Source organism: Grampus griseus (assembly GCF_964374135.1).
Source record: "Grampus griseus genome assembly, chromosome: 16".
NCBI lineage: Eukaryota > Metazoa > Chordata > Mammalia > Artiodactyla > Delphinidae > Grampus > Grampus griseus.
The window spans coordinates 58,101,861-58,128,293 of NC_139010.1; the positions used below are offsets into that span (position 1 = coordinate 58,101,861).

The window sequence follows — 26,433 nt, forward strand, 5'->3', positions numbered from 1 at the left end:
TACAAAAAATTGAAAGAATAGTACCCACTTCATACTGACTTAATAAAGGATATTTATTAGCTCAAATAATTGGCTATCCAGAGATACAATGGAATTCAGGTTTCATTTGACTCAGTAACTTAACCATGTCATCAAGAATTTAGGAAGGAGGGGAAAGAGAGAGAGACAGACAGACAGACAGAGAGATAGAGAGGCTCCCTCACTACACTCTGTAAGAAAAGTGAATAAACTTTTTATTTGCCCCAGCAAATATGTCTCTTTATCTGGAATTGGACTATATGCCCACTCCTGAAAACACAGCTGTGGCCAAGGGATAGGATTTTGCCCAATACCTTAGACCTGGCTTGCATGTCCCACTCCTTGAGCCAGGGTGAAAGAATCCTCAAGTACACACGGCCTATACCTGGGGAAGGTGCCCACACTCAAAATCGGAATGGATGCCAAGAGAAAGGGATCAATATCTTCCCCATGCCTTCGTCCCAAGTACTATGGGAATTTTAAACTTTGCCATACTGCACCCCACCTCCCCAGCTGGAATCTCTGAAGAGTGGCCTTTCATTTCTCGGAATGATCTATGGCATTGACTTCCTGCGTTTGTCAAATTTTCAATCATCCTACTTGTTAATTCACTTCCTACAGTTGCTGTCATCTTTTTTGCACTGATATGCCATCATTTCTCAAGATACTCCGACACATGGCAGTAGTGTTATCAGACTTTTACTGAAGGTTTAGGGTCATGGAGAGGATTATAACATAGCGCAGAATTCAAAATTGAACCCTAGATGTCAATGCTATTACCTGGAATTTCCCTGACCACCGTGTCTTGGGGACTAGTGATTTTAAAATATGTCTGCAAATTGTTAGATACTTCTCTGTTCAAAAAGTGGAGCCTAATTGCCCTACCCTTGAATGTGGACTGAGAGTTAGTGACTCGCTTTTAACAAATAATATGTGGCATAAGTGAAGACATGGCTTCTGAGGCTAGGTCATCAAAAGAATAAAGCTTCTGGGCTTCCCTGGTGGCGCAGTGGTTGAGAGTCCACCTGCCGATGCAGGGGACACGGCTTCGTGCCCCGGTGCGGGAAGATCCCACATGCCATGGAGCGGCTGGGCCCATGAGCCACGGCCGCTGAGCCTGCGCGTCCGGAGCCTGTGCTCCGCAACGGGAGAAGCCACAGCAGTGAGAGGCCCGCGTACCGCAAAAAAAAAAAAAAAAAAAAAAAAAGGATAAAGCTTCTACCTGGCACTCACACTCTCCCTCTCTCTCAGATCACTCTGGGAGAAGCCAGCTTCCACATCATGAAGACACTCAAGGATCCCTGGAAAAGTCCCATGTGAGAAGGCACAGAGGCCTCCCAACAATAGACAGCATCAACTTGCCAGCCATCACTTAGCAGCGCATACTTCAGTGCCAGTTAAGATGTTAGATGACTAGAACCCCAGCTGACATCTTTTTTTTTTTTTTAATGTTTATTTGGTTGCACCAGACCTTAGTTGAGGCATGTGAACTCTTAGCTGCGGCATGCATGTGGGATCTAGTTCCCTGACCAGGGATCGAACCCAGGGCTCCTGCATTGGGAGCATGGAGTCTTATCCACTGTGCCACCAGGGAAATCCCCCCAGCTGACATTTTTTTTTTTTAATATTTATTTTTATTTTTTAAAATTCATGTATTTATTTTTTTGGTTGTGTTGGGTCTTCGTTGCTGCACGTGGGCTTTCTCTAGTTGCGGCAAGCTGGGGCTACTCTTCGTTGTGGTGTGCGGGCTTCTCATTGCAGTGGCTTTTCTTGTTGTGGAGCAGGAGCTATAGAGCGCAGGCTCAGTCGTGTGGCATACAGGCTTAGCTGCCCTGAGGCATGTGGGATCTTCCTGGACCAGGGATCAAACCCACGTCCCCTGCATTGGTAGGTGGATTTTCAACCACTGTGCCACCAGGGAAGTCCCCCAGCTGACATCTTGATTGCAAACTCATGAGAGACACTGAGCCAAGCTGCTCCTAAATTCCTGACCCACGAAAACTGGGAGAGATAATAATTTGTTATGCAACTATAGACAAAGAATACAGGGACTCTCTCATGTGCTCTTCTCTCCAGTCCCAACTGTCACCATCTTGCAGAGGTCCCTCATCTTTCTTTTATCTCATTTGTTTTTTCCTTTACCAGAGCTCCCTGAACCTAAGTTTCTAGAGGGAATGCTCAAAATTCCTGTATTTTATTTGGAGAGTAATTGAAGTCTTCTTGGTCTAAACCTCTCCCATCTAGACTAAGCCCAGGGGATCCCACTCTCCCTGACCAAACATACCCATTATGGTCCAAAACCTAGATATTCTGTCTTCCTACCTGGCCAGCTGGTACCAGGTCCACTCAAACAGCTGCCAGCTTTTAAAACAAGTATTCTTGCCCTAATAGAAGTATGCATGAGCAAAGTGCTACAAGAGCAGAGAGGAAGCACCTAAGCTGACTGGGGGAGCTCATAGAGAGAAGGTGACATTTGAGCTGAGTTTTGAAGGATAAGTAGGAGTTCATTTGGTAGAGAAGTGAAAGAAAGTCATTTAAGCAGAAGTAATAACAAGTACAAGGGCTCAGAGGTAAGAAAAGGCATAATTCTGAGACCTGTAAATATGTCAGGGTTGTGCATGAGAATACCTGTTGAGGAGCTTGGTTGATGTTGGGGGCTAGATCATATCAGGCATTGTAAGCCACATATATCAGTTAGGAGACCAAAGCTAACAGAATCCCCTGATTCAACTGACTTAAAAATAAGAACAATAATGAATTTAGTATCTCAAATAGTAAGTCCGTAAGTAGGGCTGCTCCCATGTTGGTTACCTTCACAGCTTAATGATGTTATCAAGGACCCAGGTTTTTTCCATATTTCTATTCTGTTATTCCCAGGCTTGTCCCCTATCCCCCACCCCAACCCTACCCCCGTGGTTGTAAGATGACTAAAGCAGCTCCAGGTACCCTTAAGATTACTTCTGGAGGTAGAAAAGGGGCCTTTTCTTCTCTCTCGTTATGTAAACTTTTGATTGACATACTCCTTTTAAGATGGAGAAAGCCTTTCCCAGAAATGTCTTCCCTCCTCCTCCCATTCCTCCCAACAGCTGACTTCCCTTTAGTATCATTGGCTAGAATTGCATCATATGCCCAGGCTCAGTATTTGGTAAGGGAATAGGCCACCATGATTGATGTAGACCAGTCACAGTTTACTCCCTAGGGCTGAGGTGGGAGCTAGCACTCTTGAAGCACATGGTGAAGCATAGCAGTGTGGTTACTAGAATAAAATTGGGATTCTGTTAACAAGGTGGAAGTTTTGGCTAGGCAGTCAGCAGAATCTGCCACACCATGCCAAGGAATTTGAACTATCTCCCACTGGGATGGAAAACCACAGAAGATTTTAAAACAGGAAATAGCATGATTATATTTCACTATGTCAGAATAGAGGGGTACTCAAGAGGGGCATGGGTCTGGAGGTAGGGCCACCAGTTAGAAGATTTCATCAGAAGATATTAGAGAGGATTTTAGGCATTTGAATTAAGAACACCTAGTGACTAATTGGAATGGGAAAAGGAAGTAGAAGGGATAGATTCAAGAATGACTTGCATGTAAGCTAGACAGCTACATGTCAAAGAATGAAATTAGAACACTACCTAACACCATACACAAAAATAAACTCCAAATGGATTGACCTAAATGTAAGACCAGACACTCTAAAACTCTTAGAGGAAAACATAGGAAAAACACTCTTAAGACATAAACCACAGCAAGATCTTTTTTGACCCATCTCCTAGAGTAATGCAAACAAAAGTAAACAAATGGGACCTAATTAAACTTAAAAGCTTTTGCACAGCAAAGGAAACCATAAACAAGATGAAAAGACAACCCTCAGAATGGGAGAAAATATTTGCAAATGAAACAACGGACAAAGGATTAATCTCCAAAATATACAAACAGCTCATGGAGCTCAATATCAAAAAAACCAAACAATCCAGTTAAAAAATGGGTAGAAGACCTAAATAGACATTTCACCAAAGAAGACATACAGATGGCCAAGAGACACATGAAAAGATGCTCAACATCACTATTAGAATCAAAACTACAATGAGGTATCACCTCACACCGGTCAGAATGGCCATTATCAAAAAATCTAGAAACAATGTTGGAAAGGGTGTGGTGAGAAGGGAACCCTCCTGCACTGTTGGTGGGAATGTAAGTTGATACAGCCACTATGGAGAACAGTATGGAGGTTCCTTAAAAAACTAAAAATAGAACTACCATATGACCCAGCAATCCCACTACTGGGCATATACCCTGAGAAAACCATAATTCAAAAAGAGACATGTACCACAATGCTCATTGCAGCACTGTTTACAATAGCCAGGACATGGAACCAACCTAAATGTCCATCAACAGATGAATGAGTAAAGAAGATGTGGCATGTATGTACAATGGAATATTACTGAGCCATAAAAAGAAACGAAATTGGGGCTTCCCTGGTGGCGCAGTGGTTGAGAGTCCGCCTGCCAATGCAGGGGACACGGGTTCGTGCCCTGGTCCAGGAAGATCCCACATGCTGCGGAGCGGCTGGGCCCGTGAGCCATGGCCACTGAGCCTGCGTGTCCGGAGCCTGTGCTCCACAACGGGAGAAGCCACAACAGTGAGAGGCCCGCATACCGCAAAAAAAAAAAAAAAAAAAAAAGAAACGAAATTGAGTTATTCGTAGTGAGGTGGATGGACCTAGAGTCTGTCATACAGAGTGAAGTCAGAAAGCAAAACAAATACCGTATGCTAACGCATATTTATGGAATCTGAAAAATAAAAAATGGTACTGATGAACCTAGTGGCAGGGCAGGAATAAAGATGTAGACATAGAGAATGGACTTGAGGACACTGTGGCGGGGAGGGGGGAACTGGGGCAAAGTGAGAGTAGCATTGACATATATACACTACCAAATGTAAAATAGTTAGCTAGTGGGAAGCCGCAGCATAGCACAGGGAGATCAGCTTGGCGCTTTGCAACGACCTAGAGGGGTGGGATAGGGAGGGTGGGAGGGAGGCTCAAGAAGGAGGGGATATGGGGATATATGTATGCATATGGCTGATTTACTTTGCTGTACAACAAAAACTAACACAGTATTGTGAAGCAATTATACTCCAATAAAGATCTATTAAAAAAATTAAAAAAAAATAACTTGCAGATACCTGCTTGGGTGAATCACAGGGTATTTTGTCAAAGTTGGGAATATGCATGGAGGAGGTTTGGGTGGATAAGGTGAGAATGGAGAGACAGTGAATTTGGTCTTCGACAGTGAGGTACCTATAGGACACATGAAGAGAGATCAGTAAACTTGGAGGGGAGAGCAAAGACCACATTAAATTCCATTAGAGTTTAGGGCAGGATGGAGTGTGGAATGAAGGAGAATTGATGAGGAGAAATAAAGCGATGCAGACAATGGACACAGTGTGGGACTGGTTTGACTGATTTTGCTCAGGGTGGGTAGAGTCAAGGATGCCTTGAGAAAATTGCAAATGTAATTGTAGACAAGCCTTTAAAAAGCAGTTAAAAACCTGTTTTGAAATATGGATTTCTGTAATTTGTTTCAACATGTTGAATTACAGCAAATGAGATGGAGAAATGATCTCAACCCATTTTTTTTGGCCTCCTAACTGGAAACCTCAGAACTTAGCCCTGTAGGCTGTTAATCAGATAAGCACTGCAGGCTTTACCATGCCTGAGAGCATATGGAGTGATTAAAGGAATTATTGTCCAAACCAGATGGACAAAGAAGGTATAATGAGAAAGTGTTGGGATTAAAATGTAGGTTTCTTTTCTGTTTTATAACAGTAGTTACAAAATATAAATTAGATGTTTCAATGCACCTTCAAGTTCTAAGTTAATATAGTTCATAAACTATATGAAACAAGTACTATTTAAAACATAAATAGGAATTTTATTTCCACTCAAAAACACTCATTTAGTGGAACACTGGAGTTTGAAATATACATAGATTAGATTTAGAACTGCACAGTTGGCTGGCAACTTCAAGAATTAAAAAAAAAAACAAAACCAAAACATTTGTTGAGCTTTTCCTATGTCTACCTTGTTCCAGGCACTGAACTGGGCTCTAGAATAAAATCACCTGGTAGGGCTTCCCTGGTGGCGCAGTGGGTGAGGGTCCGCCTGCTGATGCAGGGGACGCGGGTTCGTGCCCCGGTCCAGGAGGATCCCACATGCCGCGGAGCGGCTGGGCCCGTGGGCCGTGGCCGCTGAGCCTGCGCGTCTGGAGCCTGTGCTCTGCAGCGGGAGAGGCCACAGCGGTGAGAGGCCCGCATACAGCAAAAAAAAAAAAAAAAATCACCTGGTATTTTGTAATTTTTTGTGGTTAATCCTAACTTTATGCAGCTATTATACTCGATGTGGTTTCTGGGGCCTGGATAAAATATAACACTTGAAGCAGAGTAGGGACTGAGGGACAAAAAGAAAATTGAGAATTGAAGGAGAAAAGCAACCTAGGAAACCCAACAAGGTTGGGAGAGTAATGGAGGAAAAAAGAAACAGTCATGAGAGACTGAATACGCAAACTGGATAATGGCCAGACCGTATATGACAATTAAAACTCTGACCCACAGCCTCTGCAGCAATCAGCCCAGAACCCTCATGACTGGTCAATAACTGTCAGCTTCCCTAATTTTTGCCCCTGCCCTTCCAACTCAGGACCAACTGGTGAAGGTCAAATATGCTCCCCCAAAACAATCACATTAGATGCCTTGCTTCTAGTTAGCCTGCCTCCAGCTTCCCCATGCCATTCGGTGCATACATGAAATCTTCCCTTTTTGTTTTTCCACCTTAAACTTCCCCACTCCCTTGACAGCCTTTGAATCTCTGCCAGATGCCAAGTGATAGTGGTTGACTGCCCTGTTATAGCAGGCATAGAATAAATAGCCTCTTTGTTCTCATTTGGGTGGTCTTCATTTATTTCCACAGTCATTCATTCACATATTTATCATATATTAGTTGTATTTTATGTGCCAGGCAGTACCCAACATTGCTATGCAAGCAGATAGTCCTTGCCCTCAAGGATATTCTGTCTACTGGGATAGACAGATACGTAAATATAATTGTAATTCAATGTGGTAAGTGAAACAACATATAAAGGAGGTGTAGATCAAGTAAGGCTTTTAGGGGAAGTGACCCTTAAATCGAGTGGTAAGGGTTGAGGACGAGTTGACCCGGTAAAGAGGCAGGGAAGGATACTCAAGGCAGGTGGAGGGGAGGGGTGGAGGAGGCAGAGTGAGCAAAGCCCAAGAGGGCAGAAACCACAGAGGTGCGTTGCTGGAGCATGATAAGGGAGGTGCGGAGCAGCAGCAGATGCTGCATGGGCAGGTCGTGGACGGCCATGTGTGTGCCAAGTTTGTAAGGACTTGGATTTCATCCTGTCCAAGCGGCTCCCGCCTGGACATGAGAGAAGAGGCTGGTGTAAGCAAGGTACAAAAACAACATTCAGGAAACATTACCTTTTGTGTATCACTGTTAAGGTCTGGGAGGGCAGGGACACAGCCGCTCTTAATGTTTGGCTCACAGTAGACATTAAATGAATGTGGAATGAATGGATATAAGCGCTGCGGTGTAGTCGTCATTACCCCCCAACTTGTGTTTTTTTCTCATGGGACAACACAGTGGATCCGGGGCATCTGTTTGGGAGGCTGTAGGGAAGGTTTGTGGTGGGAGAACTGCCATTCTGCAGGGCAGGATTTGTGGACACAAAACCTCCGACTGGCTTTAGGCAAGGGATGCACTTGTGTCGCGAACACCCCGAGACCCACGCACCCGAGCCGCTCCGTCCTGAAAACGGCCGCAGAGAAAACAGCCAGCAGAGAACTAGCGCCCCCGAGAGGGTAGCAGCCGCAAGGTACCTGGGCGCCGCTCCGTACTGCTCACCTGTGAGCCACAGCCGGCCCCTCCAGGCGGAGCCCCGCACGACGCCCTTCCGGATTGGACGCGCTCGAAATCCCGGGGCGGGCATTAAGGCCTAGCGCTCTAGGGGACTGGCCACCCTGGCGGACCGACGTGCGGCCGACGGAGCTGGTTCGCCCGCGGCCCCAGCTGGGCGGAAGGCGGGCCCCTCTCCGCGGGTCCCCTGTCAGTCATTGGCTCCCTGCGGTTTCCTTGGGGACGTGGCGCCGCCGGCGGCCCAGGCCTCCTTCCGGCTCGGTTAGAGGCCGCGGGGAGCACCTCCGGACCTAGCAGAGCGGAGCTGAGGGAGCCGGCGGGCCGCTCGACCCGTGAGTGTGAGCTCGGGAGGGCTGCGGGGCCGGGAGGGGCGGACCGCGGGTTCCTCGAGGATGTCGCTGGCCCTCTAGAATACCCCGCTCCCAGGGAGCCTGGGTAGGGTCCACTGAGCCCCAGGAGCAAGAGCATACGGATCTGGAGTGGGAGCCCGGGGAGTGGGTGGACGCCATGAGCTTCTCGTGGTGGGGTATGGGGTCTAGTCTCGTGGGTACTGCTGGAGGTGAGCCGGAACCCCAACCAGCTCTTTCCAGGCTGCAGACTTCGGAGATGACTGGGACGAGGAGACCACCTTCTCAAGGCAAAAGGAAAAGGAGGTGACAGGCCTTGAGACCACTGAAGGGAACCCATGGCTAGGTAAGGTTGCAGACTTTATCCTCAGCTGGGAGCTCGGTGGGGGGTGGCTGGGAGATTGTTACGAGTGAGGTTTGCTCTAGGGCTGCATATGGACTTCGCAGCCTGGTCAGATGGATGCAAAGATCAAAGCTGCATTCTTTTGAAGGCAGATTCAACAATACCTTACAGCCCAGAGCCCCCGGGGTGATAGAGTGAGTGCTTGCTCAGCTCTGGTAAGTGCTAGATTGTAATGTTCTTTCAAATTTCCACTTGAGTGAGGCTAGGTGCCCCTTGGGGAGGTTAAAAAAAACCAAAAACCAAAAACAAAACAAAAAAATTTTTTTAAATGAACTTTGAAAACAGACCGAGGTCCTTCTGAATTACCATGGAAAGTGAACTTCACAGTTGAGTATGCTTATCCATACATTATAACACTCTGAAGCTTTCAGAAAAGATTAATGTGGATCTGTGGAGCAACAGGTACCAAATGAGACAGTTGTCAAATAGAGTAAGTGGAGAAAGATGCAGAACAGTAGGTATGATGTAAAAGCAAAGGAATGGAGATACACACACAGACACACACACAGATATATTACCTATATGGTATGTATTTATGCTTGTGTATACAAGAATATCCCTGGGTAACAGTGGTTGCCTCAGAGGGAAATGATGGGGTTAAGGCACAAGACTCACTTTCCACTATATATCCTTTAAACTGTTTGATTTTTTTTTATTGTGTGCATATGTTACCTATTGAAATATTTTTAAAAATCAGTTGAATAAATTTTCTGACTATCCAGTTTTTTTGACAGCATTCTTGATGGCAATGTTACAAGTGCTCTGATTCTTCAGTGTTATGAGATTGCACAGGGAGACTGGTGATCTTTTCATTAACATGAAGTTGGTTCTTTGAACTGCATCCCAAAGTGCACTCTGAAAAAAGAGCAGAGAAGCCTTTTTTTATTTATATAGTAGAAGCTCCATGAACTATATATGTCCTTTTCTAAAGTTCAAGAGTAAATGAACATTTAGACTTCTGGGGGCATAAATTTTTTGCCTTTATCAGGAAGCGCTTTAATTCAGCTTAAAAACCATTTTTTAGCACTGGATTGTAGAGACTTTTCTTACTAATGTTTGTCTCATTTCAGGATCAGTTTTTCCTACCTCTGCCCAGCCTCCTGGTACTTCACTGTGCCCACAGTGAGCCCATTTCCCCGGCAGCGGGTGGCACTCCTAGGACTCTTCTTCATATCCTGTCTCCTTTTGCTTATGTTAATCATGGACTTTAGACATTGGGGTGCTTCATTACCACGAGACAGGCAATACGAAAGGTGAGTCAGCTTTACATCGCTTCGATTGGCTTTGGTGTTGAAGTCATAAATATTTTGATGAGCTGTTTAACACACTACCACCTTTGACTCTTTTGGGGAATACCGCACTTTTATTAGTAAAACTGCATGCCACTTATTACATAAAGAAGATCTTAAGCCCCATTTCGGCAATGTTCAGTTTTGATTCAGCAATGCTGTTGCTGCATTTTAACCATGAAAGACATCTTTCTGTTCTTTTGTCTTGGTGGGCTGACTTACTGGGTGCATAAATGTTTAGGATTGTTATGTACTCTTGATGAATTGACCCTTTTATCATTATTAAATGACTCTGTTTATCTTTGATTATATTCTTTGCTCTGAAATCTACTAGTCTGGTGTTAATATATCAACAGCAACTTCAGCTTTCTTGTGTCAGTGTTAGCATGATAGATGTTTTTCCATTCTTTTAGTTTTAGCCTATTTGTGTCTTTATGTTTAAAGTGAGCTTCTTGTAGGCAGAGTTTAGTTGAGTCTTTCTTTCTACCCAATCTGACAATGTCTGCCTTTCATTTGGGCCCTTCAGGCTATTTACATTTATCAATTGTTTAGATTTTAATCTGTCTTGCTATTTGTTTTCTGCTTGTCACATCTGTTCTTTGTTTGTCTTTCCTCTTTTTTTCCCTTCTTTTGAATTGAGTACATTTTTTATGATTCCATTTTAGCCCCTTTCTTGGCTTATTAGATATAACTCTGTTTTTATTTTTTCAGTGGTTGCTTTAGGGTTTAGAGTATACATCTTTAACTTATTACTTCAAGTAATATTATACCTCTTCACACACAGTGTAAGAACCTAACAACAGTGTACTTTCATTCCTCTCTTTCCCCTTGGCCTTGGTGCTATTGTTGTCATATCTTTTACTTCTACATATGTTATAAGCTCCACCATGTGTTATTATTTTTGCTTTAAGCATTCAATTATTTTTTAAAGAGGTTTTTAAAAATAAGAAAAAAAGGCTTGTATATTTACCATTTCTGGGCCTCTTCATTCCTTTGTGTAGATTTCATATTTCCATCTGGTATCATTTTCCTTTTGCCTAAAGGTCTTCCTTTAACATTTCTAGTAGTGTGAGTTTGTGGTTGGTGAATTCTTTAAACTTTTATGTGACTGGAAAAGTCTTTATTTTGTTTTCCCTTTAAAAGAAATGTTCACTGAGTATGGAACTCTAGGTTGATCGTTTTCTTCTTTCATTACTTTACAGACGATGCTTCACTGTCTTCTGGCTTGTCTTAGGAGAAGTATGCTGCCATTTTTATCTTTGTTCTCTCTGTACATAATATGTCTTCCTCTGGCTGCTTTTAAGGTTTTCTCTTTATCACTGGTTTTAAACAATTCGATTATGATGTGCCTTGGTGTAGTTTTCTTCATGATTCTTTTTTCTTTTTTTTAAGATTTTTTTAAAAATTATTTTTATTTTTTAAAATTTATTTTATTTTATTTTTGGTTGTGTTGGGTCTTCGTTGCTGCGCACGGGCTTTTCTCTGGTTGTGGCAAGCGGGGGCTACTCTTCATTGGGGTGCACAGGCTTCTCATTGCAGTGGCTTGTCTTGTTGTGGAGCATGGGCTCTAGGCACGTGGGCTTCAGTAGTTGTGGCATGTGGGCTCAGTAGTTGTGGCTCGCGGGCTCCAGAGTGCAGGTTTAGTAGTTGTGACACACAGACTTAGTTGCTCCATGGCATGTGGGGTCTTCCTGGACCAGTGAGTCCAGGAAGTGGTGATCTATATAGCTGGAGAGGTAGATCAGGCTGGGCCTATTAAGCCATTTTAGGGGGTTTAGACTTTATCTTAAGGGCAGAGGGAAGACTTTGAAAGGCTTTGAAGAGTGATATGATCAGAAATGCTTTTTACAGAAAGGTCATTTTGATGGCATGGTGGAGAATGAATTGGAATCCTCCAGTAGAGAGATGATGGTGGCCTAGACTTGGGTGGTAGCAATGATGATGAAGAGAAGTAAATGCATCTGAGGGATACGTGGGAGGTGGAGTGATCTGATAGTTCTTATCTACCACTAAACTCAGGTGGCCAGATTCAATAAATACTGATGCTGAATTAATTGAAACAAGTTAGCCACAGAGCTAAGGAACACACAGACTGTGCCTGTGTAATGAGCGTAACAAAATCCTCACACCCTGTAATGCTCTGGCTGAGCAGCCAGCAGCCATATAGCCTAGAGCTCCTTGTTCTTTAATGAAATGTTAATGAAATGTGCATATGGCTACAAATTACCATGTGTCCTTAAACTTCACTCATGGCTGCCTACATGAGTCATTTAGGAAGCAAACATCTGTTGAGAGCTTGCTGTGTGTGTGACTGTGCTAGGCGCTAGGGTACAAAGATGAATAAAACGTGGCCCCTGAACTCATGCAATTAATAATCTAGTTAGAGAGGCAGATGTGAAGGAATAATTGTTTCCTAATGAGATAATAGTTTAAGTATAACTATGTAGAATCAGGAATAAAGAATCAGGAACTGTACATAGTCAAGAATGAGGAATAAAGTTAAGAATCAGAACTTAATAAGAAGAGGCTCATGAGTAACCAAATTTGATATCACTGAGTTCATGTACTAAGCGCTTATGTACTATACTGATAAGAAAGGCTCTCACATAGAGGCTGTTTACTTTTGTTTTACATACTGTTTTTTTTTAATTTTTTTCAACTTTTTATTTTATATTGGAGTGTAGTTTGTTAACAATGTTGTGTTAGTTTCAGGTGTACAGCAAAGCGATTCAGTTATTCATATACATATATCTATTCTTTTTCAAATTCCTGCCCCATTTAGGTTGTTACATAATATTGAGCAGAGTTTCTTGTGCTGTATAGTAGGTCCTTGTTGGTTATCCATTTTATTTTATTTATTTATTTTATTTATTTATTTTTGTCTGCGTTGGGTCTTTGTTGCTGCACGTGGACTTTTTCTAGTTGCGGGGAGCGGGGGCTACTCTTCGTTGTGCGCAGGCTTCTCATTGCGGTGGCTTCTCTTGTTGTAGAGCACGGGCTCTAGGGTGCGCAGGCTTCAGTAGTTGTGGCACACGGGCTCAGTAGTTGTGGCTCACAGGCTCTAGAGCGCAGGCTCAGTAGTTGTGGCGCATGGGCTTAGTCACTCCGCGGCATGTGGGATCCTCCCGGACCAGGGCTCGAACCCATGTCCCCCGCATTGGCAGGCGGATTCTTAACCACTATGCCACCAGGGAAGTCCCTATCCATTTTAAATATAGTACTGTGTACTTGTGCATACTGTTGTAATTAGCTTGGTTCTCTCTTGTCTCAGGACACAGCAAATAATAGCAAGTTAGAATGGTGGTAGTGGGAAGGGTGTGATGGTCATTAGATGTGGGCACACTGATGACGGTAATTAATAACGTACTGACATCTTGACAGTGAGGCAGGAGAGAGGAAATTTATTAAAAGTAGACTCAGGGGCTTCCCTGGTGGCGCAGTGGTTAAGAATCCACCTGCCAATGCGGGGGACCTGGGTTCGAGCCCTGGTCTGGGAAGATCCCACATGCCGCAGAGCAACTAAGCCCATGCGCCACAACTACTGAGCCTGAGCTCTAGAGCATGCGAGCCACAACTACTAAGCCTGCGTGCCACAACTACTGAAGACCACACATCTAGAGCCAGTGCTCCGCAACAAGACAAGCCACCACAGTGAGAAGCCTGTGCACCTCAACGAAGAGTAGGCCCTGCTCGCCACAACTAGAGAAAAGCCCGTGCTCAGCAGCGAAGACCCAACACAGCCAAAAAAAAAAAAAAAAAGTAGACTCAGTCACTCAGAATTTCTACAGACCATTTCTATAGTGCTAAACAGTTCTACACATTTTGTTAAAACTATTTTATTATACAGTCTAATTATTTGTGTTAACGATGACCTTAAGTCAGTGGTTTTCAACTTTATGTAACCGAATTACTTGGGGACCTTTAAAAAATGCAAATAACTGGACTTTTTCTCAAGGTGATTCTAATATGCAGTCTAAGTTGGGAACCATTGCTCTACAGTTTAGTTATATTTATCTGGGAACGAAGTATTGTGGTATGGGGAAAGAGATTGAATTTAGAGCTAATCAGCCCGTCATTCTCTAGTTGGGTTATCTCAGACAGGTGCTCTATTCTGGGATCTCATTTCTTTAAGTATAAAGTGGAGGTAAAATGCCTGCCTTGTCTTGTCATTTGGATTAAAAAAGAAAAACACCTAGCACTGCCTGGTACATCACAGATATTAGTATTATTAGTATTATTTGGAATAATCTTGATTTTTCTGTTCTCTAATTCTGTTTTGTGCCCTGCAAATATGCAGTGAAGATAAGGGGAAGCATTATCTCCATTTAAATTTTTTTCCTTCCAGAATTTCTTTTCTGTGGCAGCTGTTACTACTTAGGCACGGGTAAGCACTAGCTGATGATAAAATGATTAAACAAATAATTAGGAATTGATGAAAACACCTAACACTCAAGTTCAACAGCTTATAAAAAATTAGGACAAGTGCTTGTGGTTGTGATTTTTATATTACATACATTGAATATAGTCATATTTTTTCCAACTTAAATTGTTCTTAATTCACATGATGAAATTATATCAATATTTTATATAGAAAAAATGTTTTAATTTGAATTTTTTCAGCCATTGGTAGAACCTAGCATATCACTTCTTTTTTTTAATTTTTAAATTTTATTTTATTTATTTTTTTATACAGCAGGTTCTTATTAGTTATCTATCCTATACATATTAGTATATCTATAGCATATCACTTCTGAGGTGATATGGCCCAGGATTTTAGAAGCCTGCATGGGGGTTTTCCCTCAGTAGTTTCAAAACTGAAGAGCTGTTGTTTTACAAACATATACCCACATTGCTTCTGGAAGGAGAAAGCAGAAGGTTTGCATCAGAACTAGAATTTAGGAAAAGGTAAATTTACAGATTGATGGGTGTCAGTAAGGATAGAATCCAGAATTTTTTTTTAAATTTATATTTCTAAAACAAACTTTATTTTTTAGAGCAGTTTTAGGTTCACAGCTAAATTGAGCAGAAGGACAGAGAGGTTTCCCATAAACCTCTTGCCTTCCCCCCGCCAACACGCACAACAAAGCTGTTTTTAAGAATAATTTTTGTTAGATGTGTTTTAATCAACTATTTATCTAGTATGTGGCATATAAGATGGGCTCCAACAACTTCATCATACTTAATTCCTATTTTACACCCATTTATTCATTCATCTATTCACTTACTCAACAAACACTGTCTACACTGTGGTATCCAATAGGGTAGCCACTACCCACAGAGGCTATTTAAATATAAATTAATTTAAATTAAATAAAAAATTCAGTTCCTTATTTGTACTGGTCACATTTCGAGTGTTCACTGTGTGGCTAGTAGCTATCCTATCAGACAGTGCAGAAAGGGAATATTTCCATCATATCAGAAAGTTCTGCTGGAAAGTGCTAGTCCTGGATACTGGGTAAATTGTTAAAATTTATTAATAATTTTTAGTATAAGGGGTGCTTTTAGCATGTATTCATACATGTTGTGCAAGACAAACAGTGAACCGTTCTTACTTAAATGTTCTGTATATTCAGTACATTTCTTTTTCACCTTAATGTTTAATATTGTTCACTTTTTGGTAACCCCACTACTGTCTTTATTAGTGGGGAAATATTTGTCTGGTTGACTTATTGTCCTGAAGAACGTAGCTATTGAAAGGTGGTGCCTCATGTTCCTTTGCCATCTGGGAATAACTGAATGAGCACTACTGTGTCAGCAATCAGCTCAATACTGACCTTCCTTAGGAGTTTTAATTCTGTTTAAAGCAAGTGAAAAAGAGCCATTACTTATGGTTAGAATAAAAATGATAAACAGATATACAGGTGAAGTTAAGGGTTCTTATGTACAGTGGAAAAATTCAGAGATTTTGCTGGTGAAATTGAAGGCATTTATTTGCATTTATTCATTTACTTGTCCTTAATGGTGTTTATAATGTTTATAAGCAGAGCTTTAAATTATAAATGTTCCTGACTGCTCTGATTAATCTTGTTAGGAGATAAGTAGTAACCTTACAAGATGCTTTTCTGGGTATGTATTGCTATCATCAGTCATGCACAGCTACTTTGGCTACAATGTCATTATATTTGGTTTTGAGCCTTGAACAGAGTTGGGATATGATGACATTCATCAAAGAAGTGGTAGCTCCATGCTGATGGGGGACCGCTTTAATGGACTTTTGGCATATTACTGAGTTCTTTTTGAACTCTAGAAGTGGTAATTAGTGTTGATTTTGTAAGCTAGGTAATGGTTTGGTTAGTTATAGCTCTAATGCTGTTAATGTCTTGAGGATAATGGCAACGAAAAGCAATGTCTTCCAGTTCTACCTTGGGTGATGTATATGTGGGTATCTTTCTTTTCATTGACTCAGCAGTGACCAGAGGGAAATCATGTTTCTCAAATAGAGGGGATATATGTGTGTGAGGCGGGGGTAAGTGCATGTGATGGTGAATCAGATCTCTCCTGGGACGGTGGATGTGAGGGATCCAAAGCTTTTGGAACTTTTCTCTTGGGCTTTAGGTCTTCTTTAGGGGTTGACAGTGCAGTATCAGCAAAGCAGAAGGATCCAGAAATGCAAGTAATTAACCATGATGGCTAAGGCTGGGACTGCAAATCAGAAATGAAAATATCCGAGAAAGACCAGTGATCCATCCGCGTTAGGAGCCTAGACAGAGGAAGACCTTCAGGTGGTTGAAAAGTGTAAGAAGCCTGATTAGGTCATAAGAGGTCAGAATTCCAGAACTTTCTGCGGCCTGAAGCAACTGATCAAGGATTCAGGTGGGAAATGTAACATAAATGTCATCTGGTCCTATCTTTCTCCCTAGTATTCTAGTGTCAGCTGACTTTTTTCTGCCAATGCACACATGGCGACTTCTAAGAGAAGAGAAAGCAAAGTTGAGTTGTACCCAAATGAGAGCTGTAAAGTTGCTTATCTTGACAGGAACCAAAGAGGATGACAGGATGCTTTGGAAAGCCATTGAAATTTTCTAAGGAGACCAACTGATTTTGAATATAGCTATACAAAGACATAGATGAATTATTAACAAACTAGCAGCTTCACATTGTGAGCTCTAGGCCCAAGCCAATCAGGATTGATGGATACGTATCAGAGAAATGTGAGGAACATTGTGTCTGTATTGAGGTATGCAGATAAGGTAATTGCTCTTGAGAAGCTGAGAGTCTAAATGGAGAGGTGGAGCAAACAAATATGAAAGAACTCTTAGGGCTCATACTGAAATGTAAGCAAACTGCTTAAAGAGAATGACACTCCACATGTTAGAACAGAAGGAGGAGGCCTTTTTTAGATCATTACAAGAATCAGCTTGTTGAGGGGAGGCTTCTGGAGAACTGGGAAGCCATATCAAAGAAGGGAAAGGGGGAGGAATAGGTAGAGAAGCAAACGGATGTTAGAAAAAAGGTCGCGTTAGAGTAGTGGTTCTCAAAGTGCTTACTGACGCTTGGGAGTCTCTGAGACCCTTTCAGGGAGTGTGTGAGGCCAAAGCTATTTTGATGATAATACTAAGATGTTGTTTGCCCTTTTAAAAAATTGTGGTTAAAAACGCATAACACAATTTACCCATCTTAACCATTTTTAAGTGTATAGTTCAGTACCGTTAAGTATATTCACATGGCTATGAAGCCAATCTCCAGAACTTTTTCATCTTGCAAATCTGAAACTCTATACCCATTAGACAACAACCCCTAATTTTTCCCTGTCCCCAGCCCCTGGTAACCACTATTCCATTTTCTGTTTCTATGAATTTGCTTACTTTACCTACTTCATATAAGTGGAATTATCTAGTATTTGTCTTTTGTGACTGGCTTATTTCACTTAGCATAATGTCCTCAAGGTTCACCCATATTGTAGCGTATGGCAGGATTTCCTTCTTTTTTTTAAGGCTGAATCATATTCCATTGTATGTATATATCACATTTTGTTTATCCATTCATCTGTCATGGACCTCCGAGTTGCTTCTACCTTTTGGCTATGGTGATACTATTTGCCTTTTTCACTGAGTTGACATTTACACTGATGATGCAAAAGCGATGGTGGGTAAAACTGCTGGTGCCTTAGCACAAATCAAGATAGAGCACCAAATTATACTAGTAGTTATGGCAGTCTTCACTGTCACACAATTGCAGTGGGAAGAAAAGTCTAATTCCACTTAAGAATATCTTTTTAATATTCTGTGTGACAAAATGGGAAATAGGAATTAATCACTTCTGTTGCCTACTCAGGTTGTCTCAAGGAAAAGCACTTAGGCAATTGTTTGAGTTGTGAGCTGAACACAGTCATGGAATACTATTTTTCACTTGAAAGAATAACTGTCAGAAAAACTGTAGATTTCAGATGTGGGTATTTCATAGACATTTTCTTGCAAATGAATGAAGTAAAAACCTGTCACTTCAAGGAAAATAACTGTCAGTATTTATTGCCAGTGATAAAATTTGAGCTTTTAAGTGAAAATTAGAAGTTTGGGAAGTTTGTATCTGCCACTGTGAGTTTGATAGCTTCCCAATACTTAAAAGACTTTTTTGATAAAATTGGTAGTGATATTCATGAATGTGTGTGGTTTTTTGGTAGAATGAAATGTGTCAACATTAAGAAGATTTGCATAGCTCAGCGAACCAGTATTTTCCAGTATACGATGTGAGAACATTACGCATGGGTAAAAGCAATTTAAAGTGAAAGATAGACCAGTGCATTTTAATGTAACAGTATGAAAAGTTCTTAGAGTTTAGATTCCACATTGCAACCAACCTTTAAGAAACTCCACTTGTCGAGTTTCAGTGTAGTACCAATGATCTAAAAAGTACTCTTCCCTTTTCCAACAACATACCTGGGTGAAGCTTGATTTTCTTCATAGACTTCAATCAAAACAACTTATCGTAACAGATTGAATACAGAAGCAAATATGAGAATCTAGTTATCTTCTATTAATCCAGACACAAAAGAGATTTGCAGAACTCTAAAACAATGCCACTCTTCTAACTTTTTTGTTTTAGAAAATAGTTGTTTTTCATAAAATATGTTCATATGTAATGAGTTTGCTATTGTGTCTAAATAAATAAATAAGTATTTTTAAATGTTCTGTTTTATTTTTTAACATGGTAAATGTAGATAGATGTACCACAAAAGCTCTTTGGGGTCCAATAATTTTTTTAAGGCTATAAAGTGGTCCTGAGCCTCCAAATTTTGAGAACCAATGTACTGGAAAAAGTTATTCATTAAGCAGGAGGGGACAGGATCCAGAATCTTGTCAAAGAGAAGTAGAAGGGGTGGTTTTCAGAGAAGGAAAGCAGATAAAGATCTGTGAAGTAGAAAGATTGCTGATGAGAAATGAAAAGTCACTTTGGGCTGGAGATGGATTATCTTGCCTATTTCTTCTCTATCTGTGGCCCACAGATGTCTGCCCAGCTTTCCTGTCATAGAAGTGAGCTGTTATGAGTTGACTGGTGGATTGTGAGCCCATTTTAGCCCAATCATTTGATTAGAATGGGAAAGTCTGTGGTGGAATGGAATCTTTAGGACTGTAAACTTTCTAGTGTGTAACAGACTTTTACCATCTGCTTCACTTCCTGCAACTCACTCTCATATCAGATCCAGAAAAAAGTTCTACCTGACCCTATCCTATGCAATAATTTACAGCATTGTATTGAAGCTCAAATATATGTTCTCCTCTTTTTAAAATAATGCATTTTGTGTTATAGAATAGGAAAGGTACTCAGCTCTACTTTTTTGATTTCAGAGCTGTTTCTACACGGTCTTCTTTTCATCAGGTTTGCTTTTCTCTCCAAAGTAAGGAACTCTGTAGTCTGTGTAGCAATGTGAAATCACCAGTAAACACAGGCTAGATTGTTCTGAGAGGTATGACACATGGCTTACTTTTCTGGATTTACTGTGAAGGGAATGTTACCTGCAATTCAAGGCCCCTCACTTGCATGGGCCCCTTTTGTATTTGTAATGTTGAATATTTTGTGTAAAAGAACCTTCCTCCCCCATTATATTAGTTTCAGGCTCCACAAAAGCTAGTTCTAAAGGGTTCTATGTAAGGGTCTTGGGGATCTGGGCATTACCGCTAAAGACAATGTTGGATGATAGGGCAGAAGGGAGTTTAGGTGTATTACTTGAAAAAATTCACAGCATTACTTTCAGAATATGCATTCAATTATTAGCTCAACCTATGGTAATATTTATTCAAATTTAATAGAATCTAGAAGGCAAAATTTTAGTCTGCCTACCATGCATTATATATTAGCGTCAAGAAAGAGCTCTCCAGGCTTCCCTGGTGGCGCAGTGGTTGGGAGTCCGCCTGCCGATGCAGGGGACACGGGTTTGTGCCCCGGTCTGGGAAGATCCCACATGCCGCGGAGCGGCTGGGCCCATGAGCCATGGCCACTGAGCCTGCGCGTCCAGAGCCTGTGTTCCGCAACAGGAGAGGCCACAACAGTGAGAGGCCCACGTACCGCAAAAAAAAAAAAAAAGAAAAAGAAAGAAAGAGCTGTCCTTTTTCGAGTAATAAGCTAAAAGCCATTCTCATTCTCACCGGGCTGCTCTTCAGGTGAAGCCTTTGAAGAGGAGTCATCAGTGACGTTTGTACTTTTCAGACCTGTATGCTCTGAGGAAACTTTAATATTTATTAAAGCCTCATCACTCAGAAGAAGGGTTTTACCAGCTTTTAGCCTTCTTTTCTTTCTGGATATTTCAGCCCTTTTCTCCAGAGAGTCTTCTGCTATTTGTTCTCCCAATAGTTATGTAACAAGCACAGCACTGAGCTAACTGCTCAACATACATTTTGGCCTCTCTGAGAGTAGAGACTCCTAACTACCCTCATTTCACAGACGAGGGAACAGCTTGAGAGAAGTAATTTCCTGAAGGTCACAAAACATAGGAAGTGCTAGAGCTGAGACTCAAACCTTGGGGTTTTGGTGGTAACATCTTTACTTGTTCCATCTTCCTGCTGTCAGCCAGATATCATTCCGCCATGTTCTTCATGTTTATATACAGAAAGGATAGATAAATAGAGAAGAAATTGTTAGAATTGCTTTAGTTATCTAGTGTGCATAGCAAACCACCCTCAAATTTTGTGGCTTAGTATTTACTGAGGCCTAGAAGCCCTTTAATGCTTAGTAAAAGATTTGCTACCCTGGCCAGTTTCAGAACTACCCCCAAACTTAGGGGAGTCTTTTGGTTACCTAATTTCAGTATAAACCAGCTGTTGCCTCATATACATCAGTAAATATGGTCAATATTGTTTCATTCCTTTGTTAGGATGTGTAGTCCCATGTGCCTGGCACATGTAGGCACTTAATGAAGACTCACGAACAGATGAATTAAGTGGTGGTGCTATTTGCTTAACACTAGTTTCTCTTTTTGCCCGGCTTAGGTATTTGGCTCGAGTAGGAGATCTTGAAGCTACTGACACTGAAGACCCAAATCTAAATTATGGACTTGTTGTGGACTGTGGCAGCAGTGGCTCTCGGATTTTTGTTTATTTCTGGCCAAGACATAATGGGAATCCTCATGACTTGTTGGACATCAAACAGATGAGAGACCGTAACAGCCAACCAGTGGTTAAAAAAATCAAGCCAGGTACTAAATGGAATGTATTTCATTGTCAGTCTCTCTTATCTGCTACAGAAATGAGAGGACAGAAGAGAAGAGGGAGAAAGAAAGCTACCCTTTTCTTCTGGACGTTCTGGATAATGGGAGGGATTCATTGCTACCCTACTCTTACGAAATAAATGTTTAGGACCTTAAACAGAACCTTATGGGGTATCAGTCTTCTGAGTCTATGTGATCTGCTCTTTAAAGAAAGTATTTTATCTTACTTAAGGAATCTCTGCAATGGCAGACACTCCAGAACATGCCAGCGATTACCTTCGTCCTCTGCTGAGCTTTGCTGCTGCTCATGTGCCTGTGAGGAAGCACAAGGAGACCCCCCTTTACATCCTATGCACAGCAGGCATGAGGCTTCTCTCCGAGAGGTGAGATGCAGGAGAGTGGGTGGCCCAAGAGTTGAAAGTGCAGTTTCATACATTATTCTCTGTGGTTCCCTGGTCTGAAGGCAGGATGTGGGTACAGCACACAGAGTTGACAGGTGGCACTAAGAGACTTCTTGCTCAAAATAGAGCAGAACCACTCCTACACCCCGTTATTTCACAATCAGTTGATCACACCTCCATGTCGTTTGCTTCTTTGGGATCAATATCTATTTGAGATGGTTGTAATGATTCTTAGTTTTGATTGAGGGTTGGGAGCAGTGGTGATGTAATAAATTTGGATCATGAGGCACCTAGAAGGTGAGCATAATTTCAGAAGGGTAGTAGGAGGGTCACCTGGGGGACTGGGTACCTGGGGTCTAGTAGGAGGGCTCTGGTAGGAATGGGGTTTTCTCTATAACTTTGCCTGGCTCCCTGATGATAGTAGGTGCTGCTTGCAAAGCTTAGTCTCCATTGCTTTAGACCACTTTTTCAACCCCTGCTGGTTAAGTCTTTTCCACTTGACCTTGGCAGTTTAGCCTGGCATTTTGCCACCTGATCCTTCTTCCTTCACTGAAAGAGGAGGAAGACGAAGGGGCAGCAGCTATGCTTAGGTCAGACCCCTCCTTGTTTGTGATTTCTCCCTTTTGACACCTCCCTGACCCCTCCATACTTATTATGGTCTTGAGGTAGGAATGAGCTCCCTTAACTTGAGCACCCATCCTTCTGCAATGTTCACAGTCTCATAGTCATCGGGTATTTTTTATTAGCTTAAATGTTTTTCCTTGATAAATGGCAGTTCCCTTTTCCACAAAGTTTCATTTCATATACTTGGCCAACAGCAATGAAAACCTCTGCCATGTGTGTAGGGCTCCATTCTGCTTGTGCCAGACATGTATGTCAACACTTCTTCCAGTTGACTACTTTCCTTCTGCTCAGACACAGAGTTACTGGTTTACTGTTGAGAAGCAGATTATTTTATGTAGCCATTTGTCAATCTGAAAGGCCTTCTAGTTCCTTGTTTTCCCATACATCTTGATCTTTAAATTTTTTTTTTTGGTTTGTTTTTACTTATTTTTAAAACTAAAGTTTAAAATGTTATTGCTAGAACCTTACATCATTAAAGGAAATCTTAAAATCAAAACAAAGAAGTTATAATTCTACTGCCCTATCAAAACTGTCTCATTTTGTCCTATTCCTTTCTCTCTGTATATCTATGTGTAACTTCTACAAAATTGTAATCATACTACACGTGAAATTTAGAATTTTTGTTTTTGACATAAGTAAAGCATCATTCAAACTTTTAGAAACCATGTGAAGAGTATGGATGACATAGGTGGTGCCACATCACAGGGCTGTGAATGGACTAAGGTCTCACAAACAAGGAAGGAGGGTGGAGGGCCAGAGAAAAAGCTGACTCGGAGGTCAAAAAGGCAGAGCCAACCAGCAGGGTGATGAAATGGCCACAGTTTGTGTGTCTGGAGCAAAGGAGAGGATTGCCTCATCTCCTGGCCCTGCCCAGCCTTTCCTCTGTTTGTCAAAGAAGTTTCTATTTAAACAAAATCAACTATGTAGCTCCACCCCATTTGTCTAAGATGTTCCCTGTCATCGTGGAAGCTCTGAATATTAGTATTTATTTTATCTTAAGAATTTTTAAAGAACTTGCCTTTAACTTTTTTTTTTTTTTTTTTTTGTGGTACGCGGGCCTCTTACTGCTGTGGCCTCTCCCATTGCGGAGTACAGGCTCCGGACGTGCAGGCTCAGCGGCCATGGCTCACGGGCCCAGCCGCTCCGCAGCATGTGGGATCTTCCCGGACCAGGGCACAAACCCGTGTCCCCTGCATCGGCAGGCGGACTCTCAACCACTGCGCCACCAGGGAAGCCCTAACTTGTTTTTTGATCAGCTCTTTTAATAATGCCTAGATCTACCCTGGGCTTATGAAATTATTGCTACCTCTAAGGTAGCTATAGTTGTTGACGTAAGTTTAACAGTCACTGCAAGAACCTGTTTTGTATAATTAATACTTTGTTAATTTATTAGCATTTGTGAGCAATATTCAAAATGGGTTTGAATGCCCTGGACTGTATTTTGGATTTATTAGCACTAGGTTTTATTTTTTTGCCAAAGGCCTAGACTAACAGAATTCATTCCACTGCCTTTTTAGTTTGTGATGGAAATACCTTTAAAGAATTACGAAGTGATAATTTAAGAAAAAAAACTTTATTATGGGAAATTTCAAATGTATATAGAAGTAGAGAGAATGATGTAATGAATCCGCATTTACTTGCCACCCAGCTTCAACAATTGTCAGTGTTTTGCCATAAAATGTTTTTTTTTAATAAAGAAACAATATTGAATTTTAGAAAATGAAAGTTCTGTCCTATCCTGTGTAATCCATGAAGAGTGTTTTGTTTATTAACATAAATTGGGATCATATTGTATGTACTGTTTTGTAACCTGTTGGAACTCAAAATATATTGGACATCTTTTCATGTCAATACATGTAGATATAAATTGACCTCATTTCTTTTAACATCTGTGTACTATTACATTGCATGACTATCCCATAAATTATTTAGCCAGTCACTACTGATATACGTGCATTTAGGTTATTTCCAGTTTTTCATTGTTATAAATAATGCTGTAGTATTTTTTCTCTCTGTATTCTTATCTGATGATTTCATTGCAATAAATGTCTTAAAATGTAGTTGCTGGGTCAAAGGTTAAGCACGTTAAAAACCTTGATACCTAGTCCCAGATTGCCCTTTAGAAAGGTTGTACCAGTAATTTATATTCCAAACAGCAGTGTGTGTTGGTACCCATTCTTCCATGTCATCACCAAAACCAGCAAGCCCTCTTCTTTGGGTAGTTTAGAACCATATCCAATAAGGAGGGCAAAATAGCACCTCTAGTTCCCCATATGAAATTTTTATCATAATAATTTCTTGTGTATAACAATGACGTTATATATTGGAAGATTATTACTTTAAATGTAATTTTCACTTTCAAGTGCTAATAACATTCTTCACCAAGTCATGCTGGCAACCAGGATAGCCAGCAGAATATTTTTGTAATGAGTAATTTAAAAAATCCAAGATAACTGCTCTTATTTTTAACCAGCATTATCTCTAGATTTATATGATTACTTCTAGCTTTGTTTCTTTGCATGTTTTTATCTGATAATACTAATAACATAAAACTTTAGAGGACAAAACAGCGCTGTAGATACTAAGCTTCAAGCGTCATCCCCAAATTATGACCTTTGGATTTTGATCCTGGTCTGGGTTTTCCAAATGATAAGATTTTTATAAAGAAAAAAAAAATCAACCCTTGAAATATGGAAAAGGAGGTTTAAAAGTTCATTGTTAATGTAAAGGATCATGTAAAAATTTGTGGGCCAAACAGTGCTTCTTACGTGGTGATGTGAGACACTTTTTCTGTATTGTGTGAGATCTAAGGATGAGATTGTGTTCCTCAAATTAACAGCCTCCTTTCATAGTGGTTAGGAATAACGTAATTACATCTGTTTTATAGATTATGAAACTGTGTTTCAGTTTCCTGTAGCTTATCCATACTTAGCCTGTGAGAGGCATAGAACCATAGTCTCATCTTTTAATACTATTTGAATTGTAACATTGTATAAAGGATAAGTATTACTGTTACCATATTGCCTTTTAAGAAGGAGGCTATACTTTTTTTTTAAATAGATTTTTATTGGAGTATAATTGCTTCACAATACTGTGTTAGTTTCTGTTATACAACAAAGTGAATCAGCCATATGCATACATATATCCCCATATCTCCTCCCTCTTGCATCTCCCTCCCACCCTCCCTATCCCACCCCTCTAGGTCATCGCAAAGCACTGAGCTGATCTCCCTGTGCTATGCTGCTGCTTCCCACTAGCTAACTATTTTACATTCGGTAGTGTATATATGTCGATGCTACTCTCACTTTGCCCCAGCTTCCCCCCACCCTGCCCGCCCTGTGTCCACAAGTCCATTCGCTATGTCTATGTCTTTATTCCTGCCCTGAGGAGGCTATACTTTTGAGTAATTTTAAACCTTTGAAATCTCGAAGGGGGTACCAAACAGAAGCAGGGATCAAGTGTCTTGGGTAGGTGAACAGTGAGGTCTAACAAGGCTAAGTAGAAGGTCAAGTTGAGGTTGTTTGTGAGAAGAGAGTTTAACCATTAACTCAGGTTTTTTGTTCTTTCTTGCAGGAAGCAGTTGGCTATCTTGGCTGATCTAGTGAAAGATTTACCTCTGGAGTTTGACTTCCTCTTTTCTCAGTCTCAGGCTGAAGTGATCTCTGGGAAGCAGGAAGGTATTGGGCCATGAGGAGTAAAAGCTTGCACTTGGGGTTTGTAGTTTTGGGGTGGAGTTGAATGCATGTTCTCATGTAGCCCAAATGTGGCCTGTATGAT

The 26,433-nt window shown here is 41.2% G+C and overlaps 1 protein-coding gene across 1 annotated transcript in view; it reads left to right on the top strand.

Moving 5' to 3' along the window:
- Window positions 1-8,636: 8,636 nt before the first annotated feature.
- The window catches only part of ENTPD7 (ectonucleoside triphosphate diphosphohydrolase 7), a gene marked incomplete at its 5' end in the record, with an annotated part of 35,480 nt that continues 17,683 nt past the window's right edge, over window positions 8,637-26,433 (top strand). Inside the window, 5 exons of the mRNA XM_082672960.1 lie at window positions 8,637-8,644; window positions 9,772-9,954; window positions 21,414-21,619; window positions 21,864-22,014; window positions 26,230-26,333. Coding sequence (XP_082529086.1) covers window positions 8,637-8,644; window positions 9,772-9,954; window positions 21,414-21,619; window positions 21,864-22,014; window positions 26,230-26,333 — 652 coding nt within the window. The remainder of the gene's footprint in view (window positions 8,645-9,771; window positions 9,955-21,413; window positions 21,620-21,863; window positions 22,015-26,229; window positions 26,334-26,433) is intronic.